Below are 21,054 nucleotides of genomic sequence, written 5' to 3'. Positions count from 1 at the left end.
ATCCTATTGAGATGAAAAGGGTTTAAATAATATTGATAACAACCACAAGATTGGAACCCGTTACCGGAAAAGACTGAAACAAGCTTATACAGAGACTGCGCAACAAGCGTGTACAAAGTGAACATAATATGAGAAGGATTGAACCTAATAAGAATTTAATAAAAAGTTATAAATTGGAACCTCTAAACTGACTAAACTGCCACACTTAATAAACCAACCTGGCGCTACCGACACTCAGACCAGCTATGAAATTTTAACGCTTAATAAACCAGCCTGGCACGACGGACACTCATACCAACTATGAAATTTTAACATATTCATATAACACGTTTCAACGTGACTCAGAGTTCTCTACTTGGACAGAGTATGCATCACCAATTGGTCCCGAAACCATGATTTAAGCAGTTTCTTCTGAGCTATTCTGTTGAGCATTTCGGAAGCAATAGAAATAATGGAACGGTTTGCCAAAATTGGTATTGTAACGTGTCTGCTGGCATTATTGCCTCTGAACGCAGCACAGACTAGCCCCAGAAAACCTATAGTGTCAGCCGCCTACATATTTGGAGACTCCACTGTAGATCCTGGCAACAATGATGGACTTGCAACGATTTTCAGAGCCAACTTTCCTCCATAATATGGGAGAGATCTTGCGGATCGTAAACCTACTGGTCGATTTACTAATGGAAAATTAGTAACAGATATGTTATATATGACTCGAAGTACAACTTAGTAACCTGTAGACTAAATTCATATGATAGTTTCGTTTTAATGTTGGACTTAACAAGGGATAGTAACTTAAATTCTATTACAGATTGTCTTAAATTCAAGACTACAGCTATGAAGCTTTAGACTGACGCTGTTCTAAATATTTTGAAATGTAAACTGATCCTACTAGATAGGATCGTTTTAATGTTGGACTTAGGAAGGGAAAGTAACATCACTTTTAGCCTATATTATCTATCTGGTGATTTGGTGTTCTTTAAGTTAAGGTATTTTTTTTTATGTAAAGTTACTCATTCAATTTTCCATTCTGAGAGAATTTTCCATTCTGAGAGTTTTGGATAGAGTGATCTTTGAAGGTTTTAGATAGACAGTAATCTTGTATTCTGTTAAGGCACTTTTTAGTAAAATCACTTATTCAATTTCTCACCTCCATCGGAATTATATATTAGACATGATAAAAATATAATCATTACCAAACCTACCAAAAAAATACGCCAACACATCATAAAAAATACACCAACAAATCATTATAATAACGCTTTTCTAAATATTTTTGAAATGTAAACTGATCCTAATGGTAAAAAAATACACCAACAAATCATTAGAATAACGCTGGTCTAAATATTTTTGAAATGTAAACTGATCCTACTTGTTAATGCTGCTATGGTTAACCATTTCAACTGTGTACAGCTGATCTAGCAGGTCTTCCTGAGTTACTGCCCGCATATCTGGATTCCCAATTCCAAGGAAAACAAATGCTTACAGGCGCCAGCTTCGCTTCTGCTGCAGCTGGATACTATGATTCTACCTCTCTCTCTCTTGTTAGTATATCTTTTTTTCTTAAACTAATTGCCCAACAAACTCATTTCAGAAATTTAATTCCTAGATCTATAATTTTCACCTTTAACGTGTGCATCTTTTTTCTTGAACTAATTACCAAACAAACTCATTTCAGATATTTAATTTCCAGATCTATAATTTTCAACTTTAACATGTGCAGAATGTTCTAACATTGGGGCAACAAGTGGAGTATTTCAGGCAGTATAAAGGCCGGATTGCGAATATGGTTGGCGCTTTTAATGCCACCAAGACAATATCAGGAGGCCTGTTTGGGATAAGCATGGGAACTAATGACTTTGCTCTTAGTTATTATATGAATCCTATTCTAAGTGAAGAATACAGTGTAACGCAGTTCCCGGATCTTCTGTTACATTCTCTTTCGGAATTTATACAGGTGATCCATAGTTTCGTCAATGCAATTATAAATGGTGATGTTAGGCATTTATTGGGTTTATATTAAATCACCGTTGAAATGCGTGTGTGACAGAGTATATACACCGAGGGTGCACGCAGACTTGCTGTCAATTGCCTGCCTCCTTTTGGCTGTTTACCTTCACAAATAACCATGCATAACTTGATGGGTAACACCTGCATTGACGAGTATAATGATGTCGCTGTTTCTTTTAATCAGAAGATTGTATTATTATTAGAGGCGCTGAAGCCCAGTTTTCCTGGCCTTACACTGATTTATATTCACATATATGACAAGTTGTTTGACATTATACAGCATCCCGGTGCATATGGTAATATTCTGTATTTCGGGTCGCTTGCCTTCATCGTAACCTAATTTCTTTATTAACTAAGGTTTTTTAATATGGTTTAGCCTAATATGTTTTTTCATTTTATAAAAATAAAATGTATATCTAAATAGTAGGTCTAATTCTGATACTAAGTACCTTGTTTTTCTGAGAGGTTATGGATTAAATCTCTTTCCTTCTAGTTTGACCGGCAGATAGATCCTTCGAATCGATCTACCTGGATACTTATAAATTTCTCCAAATTTGACAGTGTAATGTGTTGTTTCTGGTTGCAGGGTTTGAACAAACTAGGACAGGTTGCTGTGGAACGGGTTTGATAGAGACAGCGTATATGTGCAACTCGGAAACTCCAACCTGTCCGGATGCATCCAAATATGTGTTCTGGGATTCAGTCCATCCAACAAGCCATGTTTACGCGATCCTCGCCCAAACCATATTTTCACAAGTTCTTCCGCTTATCAGCTAACGCCACTGCGTCTGTTACGTCCACTATTCATTAATCTGCAGGGAATCGTAAAACTGTAATAATATTTACTGTGCCAACGTCCAACTAAGTTATGGAATGGGTTTTGGTTCCTCAAATATTATTGATATTTTTCCCTCCTTCTAAATTGTTGATTTAGAACCGGATAATAAATCTAAGTCCAGTTTCAAAATTATGGGCATTTAAAGACTGTCCATACTTTCTTAAAGCAATGGTGTAGCATTTTAAAATTTAGAGCTTAAAATTTAAGATATTAAAATTTAGAGCTTGATTATATTGGAGGCAGATATTTGTCGGTGTTGTTTTTTTTCCAAACATAATTATGTGGTTAATATATTTCTATTAATTGTTATTATATAATTTTAAATATTATTGGGTAATTTTAAAAATTAATAAAAAAAATTATCAATAAAGATAGTATATAATTTTTTATACTTGTAGAGTAAATTATAGTTATTATTTAATTTAAAGATAATTATAAGATGAATTGAAATTGAAAATCACATATAATTTTGTATATTTGTTTTTGGGTTAAAATGTTTTGACCCTTAATTAATTTTTAAATTTTTAAAAGTTATTGGTAAATTTTATTAAAGTTGTGATAAATTAAATATTAAATTTATTTTTTAGAAATTGAAGTTAATTTTTATTTTTTTTTAAATTTGAATTTCTAATGTTTGATTGATTCATGATTAGTTTTATGCAGTTTAAAATCAATTTGTTAAAATTAAAAATTGTTTCAAAAAAAATCAATAATGGAAATTATCCAAAAAAATTAAATATATGGGTTTTCCCATAATTAATATTTTTTTTCTATTCATTATCATACATATTTTTAACAATAAATATTTATTCACCTATAATCATTATTTACTTTTTTTTTGTTAATGGTTGTATTTTTTTTAATAACAACTTTTTTTCTTATAACAATCTAATCATAAATTAATTATCAAAACTAAATTAAATATATGGATTTTTCAATAATTAATATTTTTTTTTTCCATTCATTATGGTACTTATTTTTAACAATAAATAATTATTAACCTATAATCATTCCTAGTTTGCTTTCTATTAATTGTTGTATTCTTTCTAATAACAAAGTTTTATTTTAATAATAAAGTTTTTTTCAAATTTTTTCCATCAATATATTTTATTAACCATAACATTTTTTGATAGTTAAATTATTTAATTGTTTCTCACCTTTTTTTCATAAAACTATGTTATCATGTACGGATAGATTTGTAGTAATTTGATTCCCCTCCACCTAAGTTGTGGTGCTTAAATCATGCACTTCATACAAAACAAAACAAAACAAAAAAACAAAAAAAAAAACACAAGTACTAACAGCAACATTACATATTACACTTGTTTTAAAACAAAAATTATAAAGCAATAAAATTAATTGTCACTGAAAATTTGAAATTGGTTGAATGTTATTTTCTATATAAAACTTTTCTAATTTTGTTTTATAAAATATAATATATATATATATATATATATATATATATATATATATATATATATATATAATTCTATTTTATATTTTTTATTACTTTTATATCAAAGCAAATTCTTTTCATCTATAATTTTAATTAATACATATATATATAATTGTATTTTAAATTTTTTTATTATTTTTATACCAAACCAATTTCTTCTCATCTATAATTTTAAGTACAAATATCCCACATAATATTGAAATCTAACTTTAAATATAATTACTATATTAAACTTCACTACCACATTCCAATTGTCCCAACAAATATGCATGTACCCATATTCAAGTCTATGACATTGCATAACTAATATAACCAAAACATTTCCTTATTAGCCTCTTATAAGCCTCTAAAACTACAACGTAATACTATAATATTAATAATTTTAATAATAAAATATTAACACTATAATAAATATTTTAATAATAAAATATTAACACTATAATAAATAGTAAAATATTTGTTATATTAATTATAAATAGATTCCATACCTAATCCATTTATATCAAGTACCCAGGAATTCGGTGAAAAATATTCCAGCTACGCCTTTCACAATGACACTCACATTGGATTTGACATATATTTATCATTAAACTTTCGCAATTCCTTTAGAAAATTAGATTAATATATAACACAAATTATGTGAGGGAGGTTTGGTCCTCACCTAGTCTAATTTCGGGTAAGATTATATATGTTCCAAAGTTGTTTTAATTGTGATTTGATTTTTTTAGTTGAAAAAAACCATGTAAAGTTTTATGGATTTGATTTCTTCAGTAAAAAAAAAAACCATGTGAAGCTTTATGGCTTTGGTGTAATGATACATGAATCTCCAGTGGCCATATCTTATTGAAGTGGAAAGCATCGATCAAATTGTTTTTGTTTTCTAATAAATTTTTTATTCGATGTTTCGAATTCGACATTTAAATGAAAAATCATAAAATGGAAAGGGTTGAAATAATATTGATAATAACTTGCAAGATTGGAAACAGTTATAAGAAAAGACTAAACAAACTATAGACAGTGAACATAGTAGGAAAAGGATTGAGACGGCAATAATGAAAAATTCTAAAATTGTAACCTGTAAACTGATTAAACTTCCACGCTTAATCACCCAACCTACCACTACGGACACTCACACTAGTTATCAAATTTTAACATGTTCGTATAACACGTTTCTACGTGACTCAGAATGCTCTACTGGGATAGATTATGCAACACCAGTTGGTCCTGAAACCACGATTTAAGCAATGTCTATGAGAAAACTCTGGAAAATTCACATGAGAAAACTCTGAAAAATTAACTTGTCACTTAAATTAACCTCATATCACACTACGCATAAATTACATTAAATGAGATGGTTCTAATAAAAAACAAGCTATTATTTAATCAATAATATTTCAATGGTTGTAATAAAAAATCAAACTATGATTTTATAATAATAGTTTTGTTTTTTTTTATTAGAACCATCTTATTTAATGCTAATTTTATTTTTCATTAGAACCATTTTATTTAATGCATTTTTTATCATTTTTTTAAATAATGCATTTCATCATAATTTATGCTTATTGTGATCTACCGTTAATTTAAGTGACAATTTAATTTTTCAAAGTTTTCTCACTTAAATTTAATTAGCAGAGTATTGTTTGTTGAAATCTATGTTTTGCATGTTGCAAATTACACTGTATTTGTGAGGTTTTTGATATTTATTTATAAGTTGGCAATCATAGCTATTTATTCTATTGTGCCCTCTTTTTTTCACCAAAGACTACTCTCGTTGTTCACCTTGTCATAGTTTGATAATTCAGCTTAGGGTATGAAAGCTATTTATTCAAATACTAAAGAGAACTATAAAAAAATATGGTTATATGTTTAACATGTTTGAAGATTTTAGGTGATTTAAAAAAAAAAAAAAAAATTGATGACACTATACCTATACACCAACTCTTACCATCATGCCAAATTTTTTACATGAAATAAGTCAAGCATTGTCCATGAGCAAGCTGCACAAAATATTTATTATTATTATCGCTCCTCTTCAAAGTTGCAAAAAGACAAGTCTAGCGTTGTCTATGAGCATACTAGAGAAAATATTTACGGTGAGCAAGTTACATATAATATGCTCCTCTTTAAAGCTGCAAAAAATATTTATTAGTATTATCTGTTATTATCCCTTATCTTTAAAATTGCAAAAACTGTTTATTATTATTATCGCTCATATTTACTATTATTAGTGTTTCACTTTAAATCTACAGAAATTTTCAAATTATATTGTTCTATTATCACTTCAAGTTAGAATCTCATAAATTATTCAAATTTAAAAAGAAAAAAAAAAAATATATCTTTGCAAATTAAACTATGGAAATAAACTATATACCACTGATACTTGGAAATTTACATTCTTAGAAAACAAATGGAAAATATTAAAAGACAGATGGAACGGCATTGAAGTAGAGATTGTTTCCATTGTCAAACTAAGAATAATTGTCTTCCTAATTAATGGAGTTACACATGCGTCAGAAATTCAAATTCGAATACGAATTCGAATTCGATTTGATACAGAAAAAATTCGATTACCTAAAATACAATACGGGAAAAATTCGGAAGTAGAGATCTTTCAAAATTAAATTATTTTTAAATTAAAAAAAATCTATATTCTAATATATATTTAAAAAAAAAAATCATATTATCAATTCCTAAATTTTAATATAAACCTTTAAAAATAAAAAAATAACAACATTATTAATTAATAACTAAAACAACATAATTCTCTCCTTGTAGGTGAAACACACTTTCAAAGAGTTGTTTATAGTGTAGATTTTGTTAGTCGAGATATGCATTCTACTCAATTCAAAAGAGACCGGAAGGGAGAAACACACCCCAACTTTAATTCGTTGTTTCCATTTTGTTACTAGTGGGGAATAGGGGGAGTATAAAATTCAAATAGAAAAAATTGAGGAATATATATTTTATAAATATTTATAGATAAGAATTTATTTTTCTTTGTTATAGGAATTTATTATTTTTAATACATATAAACTTACTATTTTTTACTTTATTTTAATATATAATTTATTGTTTTTTACAACTATAACTTTTTTAATATGCAATTTATTGTTTACTATACTTTTTTAATATAGAAATTTCTAATATATATATATATATAAACAAAAAATCTTTACCAAATTAAATAATAAATGTAAATTTTTTTAATATAAAAAATTATGTTTTAAACAACATAGAAATTTCTATTTTTAAATATTAAATTTTATATGAACAATTTTTTACCTAATTAAATAATATAGAAATTTCTGTTTTTAAATATTAAATTTTATACAAATATTTTTTTATTAAATTCCATCATAATTGTAATATTAGTAACATACCATTTTATTAAATTCCATTATAATTATAATATTCTTAATATACTATTTACAGTTTATCATAATTGTAATATTCTTAACCTACCATTTTACTAAATTCCATCATAACTGTAATATCCCTCACATACCATTTACACTTTATTATAATTTCTTTTAATATAATTTTTTTTATTTACCGAATTCCATTCACCATTGTAATAAGTTAATAAGTTTAACCTACCATTTAAAGTTTAATAAAAAAAAAAATTAATATAAAAATTTTATTTAAAAAAAAACCGTACCGAATTCCAATTTCGGAATTTGCAACCGAATCGAATCGTACTGCCGTATTTTCGAATTTTTATGGCCAGTACGGCTGAACTTGGTAACTGTGATAAAAATCACTTAACCTTTTAATATGAAAACTATTGTTTTTCATTATTCAAATTATTATTTTCCATTATTTTTTAATATAAAAACTATTTATTTTTCATTATACAAACTTACCATAATTCCACCACTACTTTTTAATATAAAATTTGAAAGAAAAATCGGAAAACTATGATTCACCAGACAGATCCGTATCGTATCAGCATAAACATATTTTCCCGCGAATCGAATCGTATCGGCAAATTTTCGAATTTTTATGCCCAGTACGGGCGAACTTGGTAACTATGGAAAAAACTATAACTTCAAGCAGATACATTTTAAATGTTAAACACTAACCTCACAAAACATATGTAAATTAAAAAAATAAGAAACCCAAATATCTTCCCACTTTATTTCAAAATTTTATTCTCACACTCAATTTGAAATCATAATGTGAGTACAAAATAACAGCATCATGCATAGTGTTTAGCATTATGCATAACAACATCATGCATAGTCTGTACCATCATTCACAGCTCGACCATAATAGAAACGTTGAAATTTGAAATCATGGTGACATCATGCATGGTGTTTACCAGCAATCACACCTAAACCATAATGGAAAAGGACACGAGGAGGAGGTTGGTGGACACAAAAAAAAAGGGTACTACTCCGTTAAAAATGCCACAGTATACGGGCAAGTAAAGCTGGAATCAAAATCGCAATTTTGTCAATGCGGTAGAAAAATACATCGTTGCAGAAGTTGTGGTACCACCATTCCGTTGGCAGGCTGCATCCGTAGCCAGTTCTTCCATGTGGCCATCAGAGGGACACGAGTCCCGGATAACCGACCCGTGACCTGAGTCCACTCGATCTCCTCCTTGCTGCTGATAAGTTTTATTTATTTATCAAAATAATAGCAAAATATAGGTAGTCTCAGTTTGTTGACCACTACGATCAATATATGACAAAGAAACAAAAAATAGTTAGAGACACCGTGCACAATTTACGAGGTCAAAACCACCAAAAAAAAACCCATAAAACAAGTAAAACACTTGTAACCATGCTCAATCATGGGAAGTAATAGAAGCATAATTGTTCGAGCAGTCTGTGGAGGATGAGGTGGATGGAAGGAACATTGTACATGCTCTTCGAAGTGAGTCATCCATAACTCTAGCTTCTCCACCTTCTCAGAAACAGATTTTGATCATGTCATACCACCAACATGACACTGAAAGTAATGCATCTTGTTTGGCCTAACAATGAGTTATGCATGTTCTTCCTACCACACCCTCTTTGAAGTTTCCAAACAATCTGACAAATCTCCAAACAACAGTGAAGCTCTATTGTTTCCTCAAGCCCATGCCCTCTCACCTTCCCCATATAACTTAATTTTGAAAAATAGAACATTTAATTAAAATAAAATAAGTACAAATATATTTGAAATTGAGTAACATGTTTTGTGAGTAACATGTTTTAATCATAAAATTAACCTAATTTAAAGACTTTTTAAATTATTTATATAATTAAAAAATTATTTTAAAAAATAAATAATTAATTTTACCCTAAATTATATAATTTAATTTCAAAACAAATTAATAATAAAAAGTTGGAATGGTTACGTTAATTGGTGGAGTTTTCATTGCTAAATACACCTCAAATTAGAAAGTCAAGGGGTCAATCCTAAAACCCTTAACGTTAAGCCGTTATGGTTGATCTATAAAGACATGAAAATTATATAAAATAATTAGTTAAAATATTATCTATATATATCTATATATATATATATAATTTAATTGATTAAAAATAGTTGTGCAATATAATGAATATTAAAAATAAAACAAATATTAATATGAATAATATAATGAACTTAGTACTGAAGTAATTTAAAGGAATTATTTTAACCCTATGGTTTTAGGGAAGTTCTAATGGGAATTGAACTTTGTCTAATCGTGAAAAATTCTAATAAACTTAATATTGAAGTAATTTAAAGGAATTGTTTTAAACAAGTGCATTTATGGTTCTAGAGAAGTTCTCATGGGAATTGAACCTTGTTTAATCATGAAAAACTCTTTCACTTTTCACCATTAGAAACAATTATTTAGGGTCATTTGCATGATAATTAGATACAAAAAAATATTTCCAATTATCCCTACTTTACCATAGAGATTATTAATATGTAAACAAATTGTGTTACAATATTATGGATCAATATCATAACTTATCAATACCATATGCCAAAAACCATAACTCATTTCATATAACAATTATTCATATCATATTTTTTTAATTAATCAATATGATTAAAAAAACCAAAACAAAACATAACTATTTTGGAATAATTTATCAATACCATATACCAAAAGCCATAACTCATTTCATATAACAATTATTCATATCATAATTTTTAATTAATCACAAAACATAACTATTTTGGAAATAAATCTCAATATTTTATTTCTATGTACTACTAAAAATATTCTAAAATATTTCATAAAAATTGAATTCTTATTATTCATAAATAATAATTATATTAAATTTAGGAAAACCTTATTCTAATATAAATACTTATATTCATACCATCATCATAAAATATTCATCCCATTAGTATGTGTATTCACATAATTATCCTAAAATATTCCATGTATTTATGTATTTATATTCATACCATCATCATAAAATATTCGTCCCATTAGTATGTGTATTCACATAATTATCCTAAAATATTCCATGTATTCACATAAATATCATAAAATATTCCATCTCATTATTAGTCCCTGCCTGGGACTAATAGCGTTCGATCAGGCGTTGACTTTCTATTAATTTGAGTTGACCGGAGCATTAAATTGATGTTTTTCCTTTTTATCCAAAGTTTTATTTTAGAGCTTGGATGTTTTTTTGCTTTTTATCCAAAGTTTTATATTGGAGGTCTTATTACCGGGTTACTGAATTTCCAAATCCAATTTTTTTTTTTAACCAAAGTTTGGATGGCTCGTTTAAAAATGTGGTGACAAGTTATATTTTATCTAAAGTCCGGAAACATGAAACTTAGGCGCATGCAAAGTTTATTATACAGCTGCCACCTCTCACCTCTCAGCTACCACCGTCTGCCACCTCTCAGGCCTCCACTGAAAATGGCGATGGAGCTTCAAGCTGCCCTACACTACTCCTGGCGCTGCATTTTAATGTTCTCCACGGCGTTCCTACTACTTTCCAGCAACTGTATCATGGCTGCCGATCCTCTCAAATTCCTTGTGGTGGGCGACTGGGGCAGAAAAGGTTTATACAATCAGTCCCAAGTTGCTGCACAGGCACGCTGCCTCCCACTCGCTGTTCATTACTTCAATTTTATGTATGCAGTTGCTTGGAGTTTTCTGATTAAAATGTATACTCGCTGTTCATTACTTCAATTGTTTGTCTGCAGTTGCTTGGAGTTTTCTGATTAAAATGTATAATGTCTTAATATCTGACTCTGTAACAGATGGGGAAGATCGCCCAACCGTTGAATATCGATTTTGTCATTTCAACTGGAGATAATTTTTATGAAGATGGGTTGAATGGAACAGATGATCAAAGCATTGAGCAGTCATTCTCTGCCATTTATACCGCCAGTAGACTTCAGAAGCCATGGCATTTGGGTACTTATCGTCGTTATCATACTTTTTTTCCATTATATAGAACTACAGAAAGAGAGAAACTTGGTACAGCTCTCAGCACCAGACCCTGCAAATTCCTAATTAAACTGCGTGTTATTAAGCAGTTTCTTACCAGTATTGAGTTTGCCCTCTGCATTGCGAGCATGGGCATGAGATTGTTCTTGGATTAACTCGTTGGCATGGTTTTTTTATATTTGAAGTTAATGTGAATATTAAAGGCACAGGTTTAATAAATAATTCTGAAATTTGGGTTTTATTGGCAATACTTGGGAACCACAACTACAGGGGAGATACACTGTCACAGTTGGATCCTTCTCTGAAACGCCGGGATACTGTACAACCAATCATTCACACTCATTAATGCCATTAAATCATTAACCCTCATTAAATGTTGTCCACAATAGTGTTTTTACTGAGCAATAGTGGTGTATATATAGCAATGGCAATGACTATTAACATTACACAATAATAACCACCAGATTTCCGGATATTGTGGTTACTGAGCAATTGAGCTTGCTATATCTGAGGACACGAGGACGACGAGATCATTTTTGATACCCTCTAAATAATTAGAATCCACCATTCAGTGTCTTATCTTATGTCGTGGAAACCAGAGTTGTATATCGATTCCCTTTGCATGCTTCACCTACTTAAAGTTGTGTCAGATCATTTCATTTAGATGATATATGATTCTTCGGGCAAGCAAATTCGCCCGTTTAGAGGCGCAAACTTCTCAATGCACGGGGATTTCGTCTCCTCTGATGCAGGTTTTCTTTGTAATGGATTATTTTCGCTTTTCATTTTCGTTTCTTAATTATTTTCTGCCATGAAAGAGAAGATTATAACAGATTAGGATTTAGCGCTACAATCCTGTAAAATTTGCAATTATTGGCCTGTAATTTCAGACTGTGTGGTTCGTTAATGCTGAAGATCGGTATTTAGTTTTACTTATGCTTTTCAAGCAATTGGCTATTTGAGAGTGATTTGCAGTCTGTGCCCGCTTGTTTTTCGGTACCAACTCGATCATCTAGAGCTCTGGATCAGATTAAAAGAAGAAAAACTCATACTATGTTGGAGAGACCGATGTCCACTATTAGAATATAGGGATAATATTGAAAACATAATGTCATGGTATTAGTTTGTTTAAGTTTAGTCACAATCCAAAACCATGGATCCTTGCATGTGAAATAGGTCCAGCTGTCCTTAATGGTTCATCCAGTAAAGACAGATTCAGGGTAATACATAGGATAGAAGTTTTTGGGCACTTGGCTCTCAAGCTATTTAATGTTATAGGCAATTTCACCATTAGAAAGAAGATAATCCTAGAGTAAATCCCAAAATTCTAAGTTACAATGTTGGTGGTATCATTGGATGTCACTTGTCTTCTAAGATGCTTCATGTTGTCGAAACTCTGCATTTGTTTGAAAGCATCATGCTGTCGAAACCTTGCATTTGTTTGAATGTCACTTGTCTTCTAAGATGCTTCATGCTGTCGAAACTCTACATTTGTTTGAAAGCATCATGCTGTCGAAACTCTGCATTTGTTTGAAGTTGGGACAAAGTATCCCAGTTGTCTATATACTTCAGACTGAAAGCATCATGCTGTCGAAACTCTGCATTTGTTTGAAGTTGGGACAAAGTATCCCAGTTGTCTATATGCTTCAGATCTCTCGTAAGTCCTTTATTTGACATGTGTCCGCCTTTTACTCTTGAATTTTGTCATTATGTTGGTGTAGGGTGATGACTATCAATCCTCTTGGTATCCTTTACAATGGTCTTTGGAGCTAATCAAGAATGTCAGAAAATAGACTTATCAGTAGGCTTTACAGTGTCTTACTATTAGGGCTCGTTAAGCTCAAATGGTGATTACGGCCCCAATACCCTGCTCCTGGATTCCTCCCGGAGAGTACGGTGGCGAGTAATAGCAGAGGGTGTGAAGGAAAATGGACAGGGGCACCATCCATGCTTCAGCTCCGATAAATAAATTGCTCTGATTGGGCAGTTGGCTCTCAAGCTATGTACTGTTATAGACAGTTTTACCATTAGCAAGAAGATAATCCTAGAGTAAATCCCGAAGCTCTAAGTCACAAAGTTAGCGGTATCATTGGATATCACTTGTTTTCTAAGATGCTTCATGCTGTCGAAACTCTGCATTTGTCAGAAGTTGAGACAAAGAATACCAGTTGTTTATATACTTCAGATCTCTCGTAATTCCCTTCTCTAACATGTGTGGGCTGTTTACTCTCGACTCTTATCATCAGGTTGCTGTATGGAGATGACTATCAATCCTGTCACTATCATTTACAATGTTCTTTGGAGTTATTCAAGAATGCCAGAAAATGGGACTTATCAGCAGGCTTTACAGTGTCTTATTAGTAGGGCTCAATAGGCTCAAATGGTGATTAAGGCCCCAATCCCCTCTTGCTGGGTTCCTCCAGGAGAATACAGTGGCTAGTACTAGTAGAGGAAGTGAAAGAAAATCCGGGTCCCTAGAGAGGAATTTCTCCTTAAGATAATAGGAGAGGAGCGTCATCCCTGCTTCATCTCGGGTAAATTGCTCTGATTGGGCACTTGGCTCTCAAGCTATGTATCGCTAGAGGCAATTTTAGCATTAAAACGAAGATAATCCTAGTGTAAATCCCGAAGTTCTAAGTCGCAAAGTTAGTGGTGTCGCTGGATGTTTCTTGTCTTGTAAGATGCTTGATGCTTGCGAAACTCTATATTTGTTTGAAACTGGCACAAAGAATACCAGGTGTCTATATAATTCAGATCTCTAGTAAACCCCTCGTTTGACTGTGCGAGCATCTTTACTCTGGACTCCCGTCATTGGGTTGGTATTTGGAGATGACTGTCATTTCTCTTGCGATCCTTACAATGATCTTTACAGCTATTCAAGAATCTCAGAAAATAGGACTTATCAGTAGGCTATACAATATCTTATAAGTAGGGTTCACTAGGCTAAGTGGTAATGAAGGCCCTGATCCCCTGTTGGTAGGTTCCTCCCACAACGTATAGGAGAGTATAGTGGGCAGTAATAGCAGAGGAGGTGAAAGAAAATCCGAGTATCTAGAGAGGAATTTCAGCTTAAGATAATACGATAGGGGCATCATCCCTGTTTCAGCGCCTGTAAATTGCTCTGATTGGGCACTTGGCTCTCAAACTAGGAATTGTTATAGGAATTTTCACCATTAGAAAGAAGACAATCCTGGTGTAAATCTCAAAATTATAAGTTGCAAAGTTAGTGGTATCATTGGATGTCGCTTATCTTCTAAGATGCTTCATGCTTGTGAAACTCTGCGAAATTGGGACAAAGAATACTAGTTGTCTGTATACTTCAGATCTCTCGTAATTTCCCCGTTGGACTATCTAAGCCTCTTTACTCTTAACTCTTGTCATTAGGTTGGTATTTCGAGATGACTGTCATTTCTCTTGCAACTCTTTAAAATGGTCTTTGGAGCTTTTCAAGAATCTAAGAAAATTGGACTTATCAGTAGGCTATACAATATCTTATAAATCGGGCTCACTAGGCTCAAATGGTGATTAAGGCTCCATTCCCCTGTTGCTCGGATCCTCCCCTGCCACAGAGTACGGTGGATAGTATTAGCAGAGGAAACGAAATAAAATCTGGGTCTCTAACCATTATCTCTGCTTCAGTTATGGTAAATTTCTCTGATTGGATTGTAACTTTGATACAAGTATGCTGGAAACAAGGTTTAAAGTAAATTTCTGTAAATGCTAGACCACGATCTAAATTGCATGGTCGTTTGGCCCTGCGAAGCTGAAGGGCTATCTGGAAGTAACTTATGCCAATTTTCTGTTTCCATTGTTCAGTTTGGAATCTTTGGATTACAAGGATTGAAATTTGCTATCACTCTGTTCCTTCATAAAATGAGAAAGTGGATTGCTTAGTTTTTCCTTTGACAGGTCATCCTGGTTTTAGAGTAAGCTAACATGTTAATCTGTTCACTCTGTTCCTTCATAAAATGAAAAAGTGGGTCGCTTAGTTTTTTCTTTGACAGGTCATCCTGGTTTTAGAGCAAGCTAACTTTTTAATCTCTCTTTTACAGGAATACTGCTGCCCGTTTATTGAGCTTCACACAGTGGCTTAGCAAGGGATTTCACCTGCCATACAAAAAGCTTGCATTTAGTATGGAGTTACTGCAAATGAATGAAACCATAGAGAGGCATTGGTTCTGAGTACTGCCAATAGTATTCATAAAAAACCTCAGGAGAAAGAACGAAGAACTTAGAAAACAGTATGGCATTCTGGGACCTTCTAACTGTGGCATCCATGCCAGTTGTGAAGATTCTTCTGATAAGTGGTCTTGGAGCCGTTCTGTCAACTCAGTATGTTGGCGTGCTTACTGAAGCTTGTCTAAAACATATGAATAAGGTAAAGGATTGCGGCTTCTGAGATATCCAATATTCATATTACATTTTTACATACATATTAAAATGGAATTGTGTGCTGTAAATGAGAACTGTCATCAAGTCTATGTTATTGCTAGTCGTAAAAGGTCGTATATTTTGTAAATTGTAACCTTCTGCATAAACATACTGAAGGATAGCTATTACCATGGTATACACGAACTTCTAATGCTTGTTGGCTTTGCTTCTTTCTAGTTTGCCAGCTACTTCTTATCATGATGTAGCCTTGCATGTTCTAACATAATACGGTTAGGAGTACAGAATTATTTAGTGAGAGTAGTTGGAATAATTAACATGTGAAAGTAAACAATAATAAATAAACAGAAAATATGATAGGTACTTGTGCCCATAGGATACAAGTACAATCAAGGGGAAAAGGTTGTCTACACAGTAATTCTGTTCATTCAAGATCAGAGTAGTGGCCTATGAAGGTTTTTACTTACATAATCATAGGCTTTTTTTGTTTGTGCTTCTCAACAGGTCATTTTTGTCGTATTTACACCAGCACTTATGTTCGCAAGCCTGGCACAATCAGTGACATTCGAAGATCTCATTTCCTGGTATCTATTTTTTTTAACTACCAGCTAATTTGGTTGTAAGCAGGGCCTTTTATGTTCATAGATTGTTTGGGATATCCATAAAATTTATTTTTGCAACTAGACTGGGATTGACAATCTTTTGACATGAATTTTGCATAACATTTTTAATTATGAAGGCTTTTTTTGTTAGATAACAGAAAAACTTTGAGGATATCTAGAACCATTGTTAAACTATAAAGGCCTTGAATACTTGTTAGGGATGCAAGGTTCCTTAAATGCTTAAATAGCCTAGTGTTTAGAGTTCGATATAAAAATGAACTATCAGGAAAAGCATCTGAATAGGTCGAGAGTATATTCATGGAAATTACATGACAACCACACATTAGTGTCATCCATGCAGGATTTAAAACAATTAACAAAAAAACACAATGGGTCATTTAAAGAAAAAATAAACTTTCATTGAAATTAGAGAGCACTGGTCATAGAACTTAATGGCATTGGAAAATATATTTAAAATGATATGGGAAGTTTTTTCAATTTTCAAAACAAAATGTACATGGGTTTTGGATAGAGGGTGATCGGGTGCTTTATTAAAGCACTCCTTGATGTGAAGTCACTTCCCTGCCCCGATTACTTCCCTGCCCCTTTCATATAAAGGTGCTGATCTCGACTCTGCATTTTATTTCTACGAGGCCTACCTCCTTTTTCTTTTACACCGACTCATCAGAAATTGCCATTGTCATATAAAGATGTTGGTCTTGACTCTGCATTTGATTTGTACTAGGCCTATTGCCTCTGTTTTTTTTCTATTGACTGAGTACAAGGGCCATGAATTCCATTACGGATCCTACACATTCGGACGTACTACATACCTAAGGGCCAAGCCCTTCCGATGTACTCCTTTAGGGTTGTCATTTCATAGTCCTCTCGTAGCCTGTGGTGATTTTACCACAAATGGCTTGGGTTTGCTTCTCGATCCTACACATTCGGACTTACTACATACTCAAGGGCCAAGCCCTTCCGATGTTCTCCTTTAGGGTTTCCATTTCACAGTCCCCTGGTAGCCTGTGGTGAAGACACTGAATGTTGTGTTTACCCGCAAGCCTTAGTAATACAAAACCTTTACCATTATTTGCATATGTTTTTAGGATTTATTTGAATCATAGGTTTAATCTATGAATTTTGTAAATTATAAGTGCCATGGGGTTTTTCTGTTCTTCCAACACCCTAATTCCTAGGTGACTTGGGAATCTAATATCGGTCAAGGTTTTGATATCTTGTTAAATTGTAGGTCTTAGTAAATTTCCAAACCTGTAGGTCTTAGTAAATTTCCAAACCTTTATTATTATTTTGAGTAGGAAGTTAGTCTCATTAAATTCTAAAATATTTTTAAAATTTGCAAAGCTATCGTCTAAATATTACACAGACTTAACCATAAATATCTATTTATGGAATTTTGATCTAAAATTGGAAAGTTCCACTGACATTAATAAAGTGCACATTTAAAAATTTATTTTAATATTTTGTTTTTAAAAAAATACACTCTTATAAATTATTCAATAATTTCTAATTAAATAGTTTTATGTGATTGTACCCTTCGAACATGAATATTTGTTTCAGAGTGAAACGTGGTGGATAAAAAGGTACCCATATATGAAATGGACGCGTTATATAATACGTGTCATGCTGCATGTCATTCGAATACTAAAGCTTATCCAATAGAACATAGTTGAAAATTTTCATATTAATTATCAAAAGTATGAAATTATCTATTAATTACTACACATTTTAAATCACAGAAATAATTTTTCCTTTCTTATGTGTGGAGAGGATTACAACACCTCCATATCAATTACCACAAATATCATATCACAAAGATAAATTTCTAAATATATATATATATATATATATATATATTTCTTTTCTCTTACAAAATTAAATTATTTCTATGTTAAAAGGTAAACCTTTCTTTTCAAATGCAAATTTCAAAATTCTTCCTTCCTTTTATTTAATTAATCCATTTCCATAGTAATCATCACAAATATCATTTTCTTCTTTATACATCTGAATTATTTCCATAATAATCATCACATAAATAAACTTTTCATTTTTATTTATGTATAGAAAATTAAACCATTTCCATGTTAATCATCACAAATATCATACTACAAAAATAAACCTTTTATTTTTTCTAATATCATATCACAAATCAAATTAATAAACCTCAAAAAATTCTTTTAAAATGAAATTATTCATTATTTACTTTTTATTAATAATTTAAAACACATTAAAACAAATAATGATATCAATTTTTTTGTTTAAATGTTATTTAGAAAAAAATTCAATTTCATTATACACCGTCATAAATTTGTTATCATAAAATTTAATATTAAATTTTTTTTTAACAATTTTCATTATTTAAATTATAAATCAAAATTAATTATTTAAGTTTTTTCTAATTTATAATAATTTACATCATTCAAATTATATTATATATTAATTATAAATCTAATTTTTTTTTTTTAAGTTTATATATTTATATTTGGAGAATTTATATCTTAATTTATATATATATATACATCATTGTCTCAATGGAGCACATCATGTTGCAGATTGTTCGGAATAGAATAGAGATATCAACCAGTGAAAAGGGTGATCCCAGAGTATAAGGTAGTTAATTATCTGGTAGGAAAAATGAGTTCGGATGACGCTCCCATGTCAGAAGAAGCTCAAATGAAGCTCAAACATGGAGCCATGAAAGGAGGGCTCAGCACCGCAGAGGTTTGTATTGCATTTGGTATTATTTTACCTATGTTTCTGTTTATTGTTAACTGTACAATTTGCTTAAATTTTTTGCATGCTATTAAACAGATGTGATCCAATCTTATTGCGAGGTCTAAAGACTGGGCAATAAATGTTATTCAGACGTATGTTTCTTGCAATGGGCATGAGCCAGAGCAACATCAGGTAATAACCATTTAAAATATTTTAACAATCTTGAAATATATGTTTTACTTCTAACTAAAATTTTTGTAATGAATTACACATTGAATTTGCGACGCCATCCAAGCAGCAAGATCTTTCAAGGAAGATAGCAAGTTTGTTCGGGGAAGGCAGATTGAAGCTTTGTTGTTCGGTTTGTTCGGATTAGTTTAGCGAAAAGTTGTCCTTATTTCAACATATTCTTAAATGGTAACTCAAGAATATCTCTTGCTCTTGGTTTAAACAATCAATTATCAGATGTCATTCCTGTGCATCAAAAGGTAACTCGTTAGTTAATCACTGTATCCGTCTTGATATGCATATTCTTTTTCACTGAAAGTAAAGCTTTTTCAGTGTAGCTTTAAGATATTAATGTTCGGAAGCTACTTCATGCCAAAAACTTATATATAGGACTTCCCATATAATATAGCGTTTATGTTTTTCAATTTCCATATATATATATTTCCATTTTCGAAGTTGTGTACACACAAACTGTACCAATGGTAATGTCTCATCCTGTTGATTTGACATCGGCAACTTGCTAATTTTTCGGTTATATAAGAAAGGACTACCGGCTGCATGCAGCACTTGTTTAATGCAAGAAGACAATATGTGTAATTATCATAAAATATTCCTAACTCATTATTTAATGGAGGAAGCCCGTTAGAGAGACACTGAGGTTCACATATTTATATAGACAATAGCAGCGATCGTTGGGTTAACCAGTTAAAACAACGTAAGGTTTTATTGGTTGATGTACTAAGATAATAGTACGATCGCGATGAATATTGAAGGCAGTGCAGTGGCCACCTCTCATGAAAGGTGAGGGCACCAATTAATTTTTTTTTAAGAATTCTAGAAGGATATTATGTTTGGGATAGGACGAGTAGATTGTATATATTAAACCATCACATTTAATCAACCAACCCACTACTACGGTCACTCTCGACCACCTATGGAATTTTAACACCTTCATGTCTTAGACTGAGTCAAAGTGCTCCGCGTGGACAGTATCCATGAAAATTTCTACTGAGCTACTAATTAGTAACTGACATATCATGTATGACTCGCAGGACAAATTAGTAATAACTAGATTGTAATGTTGGACTTACAAAGGGATAGTAATAGTAATATGATTTGGGGTAAGGACAATGACATTTGACTAACGCTGTGCTAAATATTTCTGAAATGTAAGACTAAGGCTGTTCTAAATATTTCTGAAATGTAATTAAAGTCTGACTTACCATACCTGTTAATGCTGCTATGCTTAACCATTTCAACTTCGTACAGCCGATCTGGCGGGTCTTCCTGATTTACTGCCCGCATATTTGGATCCCCAATTCCATGAAACACAACTATTTAGGTTAAAGCAATTGTTTAACACTTTAAAGTTGGAGATTTTATAGTCAAAGTTTACCCT

General features: G+C 31.5%; 2 protein-coding genes across 4 annotated transcripts; both read left to right on the top strand.

Annotated features, from left to right (window-relative positions):
* The first annotated feature begins 451 nt into the window (after positions 1-451).
* Positions 452-2,787, top strand: LOC149156239 (GDSL esterase/lipase At5g03820-like). The gene is made up of 5 exons (XM_089444688.1): positions 452-584; positions 1,414-1,544; positions 1,724-1,957; positions 2,051-2,306; positions 2,597-2,787. Exons 1-5 carry the CDS (start codon positions 452-454, stop codon positions 2,785-2,787), a joined length of 945 nt encoding a protein of 314 aa, XP_089300814.1.
* Positions 2,788-12,267: 9,480 nt separating this feature from the next.
* On the top strand, positions 12,268-19,360 carry LOC149156238 (protein PIN-LIKES 7-like). Of its 3 annotated transcripts, XM_089442734.1 has the most exons (5): positions 12,268-12,452; positions 15,517-15,626; positions 15,753-16,078; positions 16,594-16,673; positions 19,265-19,360. In XM_089442734.1, coding segments are annotated over exons 3-5 (216 nt in total). In that variant the 5' UTR covers positions 12,268-12,452; positions 15,517-15,626; positions 15,753-15,943; the 3' UTR covers positions 19,266-19,360. The 3 variants fall into 3 exon arrangements, with proteins under 3 accessions (XP_089298860.1, XP_089298858.1, XP_089298859.1); XM_089442732.1 differs by lacking the exon at positions 15,517-15,626; XM_089442733.1 differs by lacking the exon at positions 12,268-12,452 and having other exon boundaries at positions 15,315-15,626.
* The last annotated feature ends 1,694 nt before the right edge of the window (positions 19,361-21,054 follow it).

The sequence above is a fragment of the Pinus tabuliformis genome, chromosome 9, assembly GCF_031772625.1.
Source record: "Pinus tabuliformis cultivar Carrire ecotype Pingquan chromosome 9, CPIR1, whole genome shotgun sequence".
Lineage (NCBI taxonomy): Eukaryota > Viridiplantae > Streptophyta > Pinopsida > Pinales > Pinaceae > Pinus > Pinus tabuliformis.
This window is presented reverse-complemented; position numbering and strand designations above follow the sequence as displayed.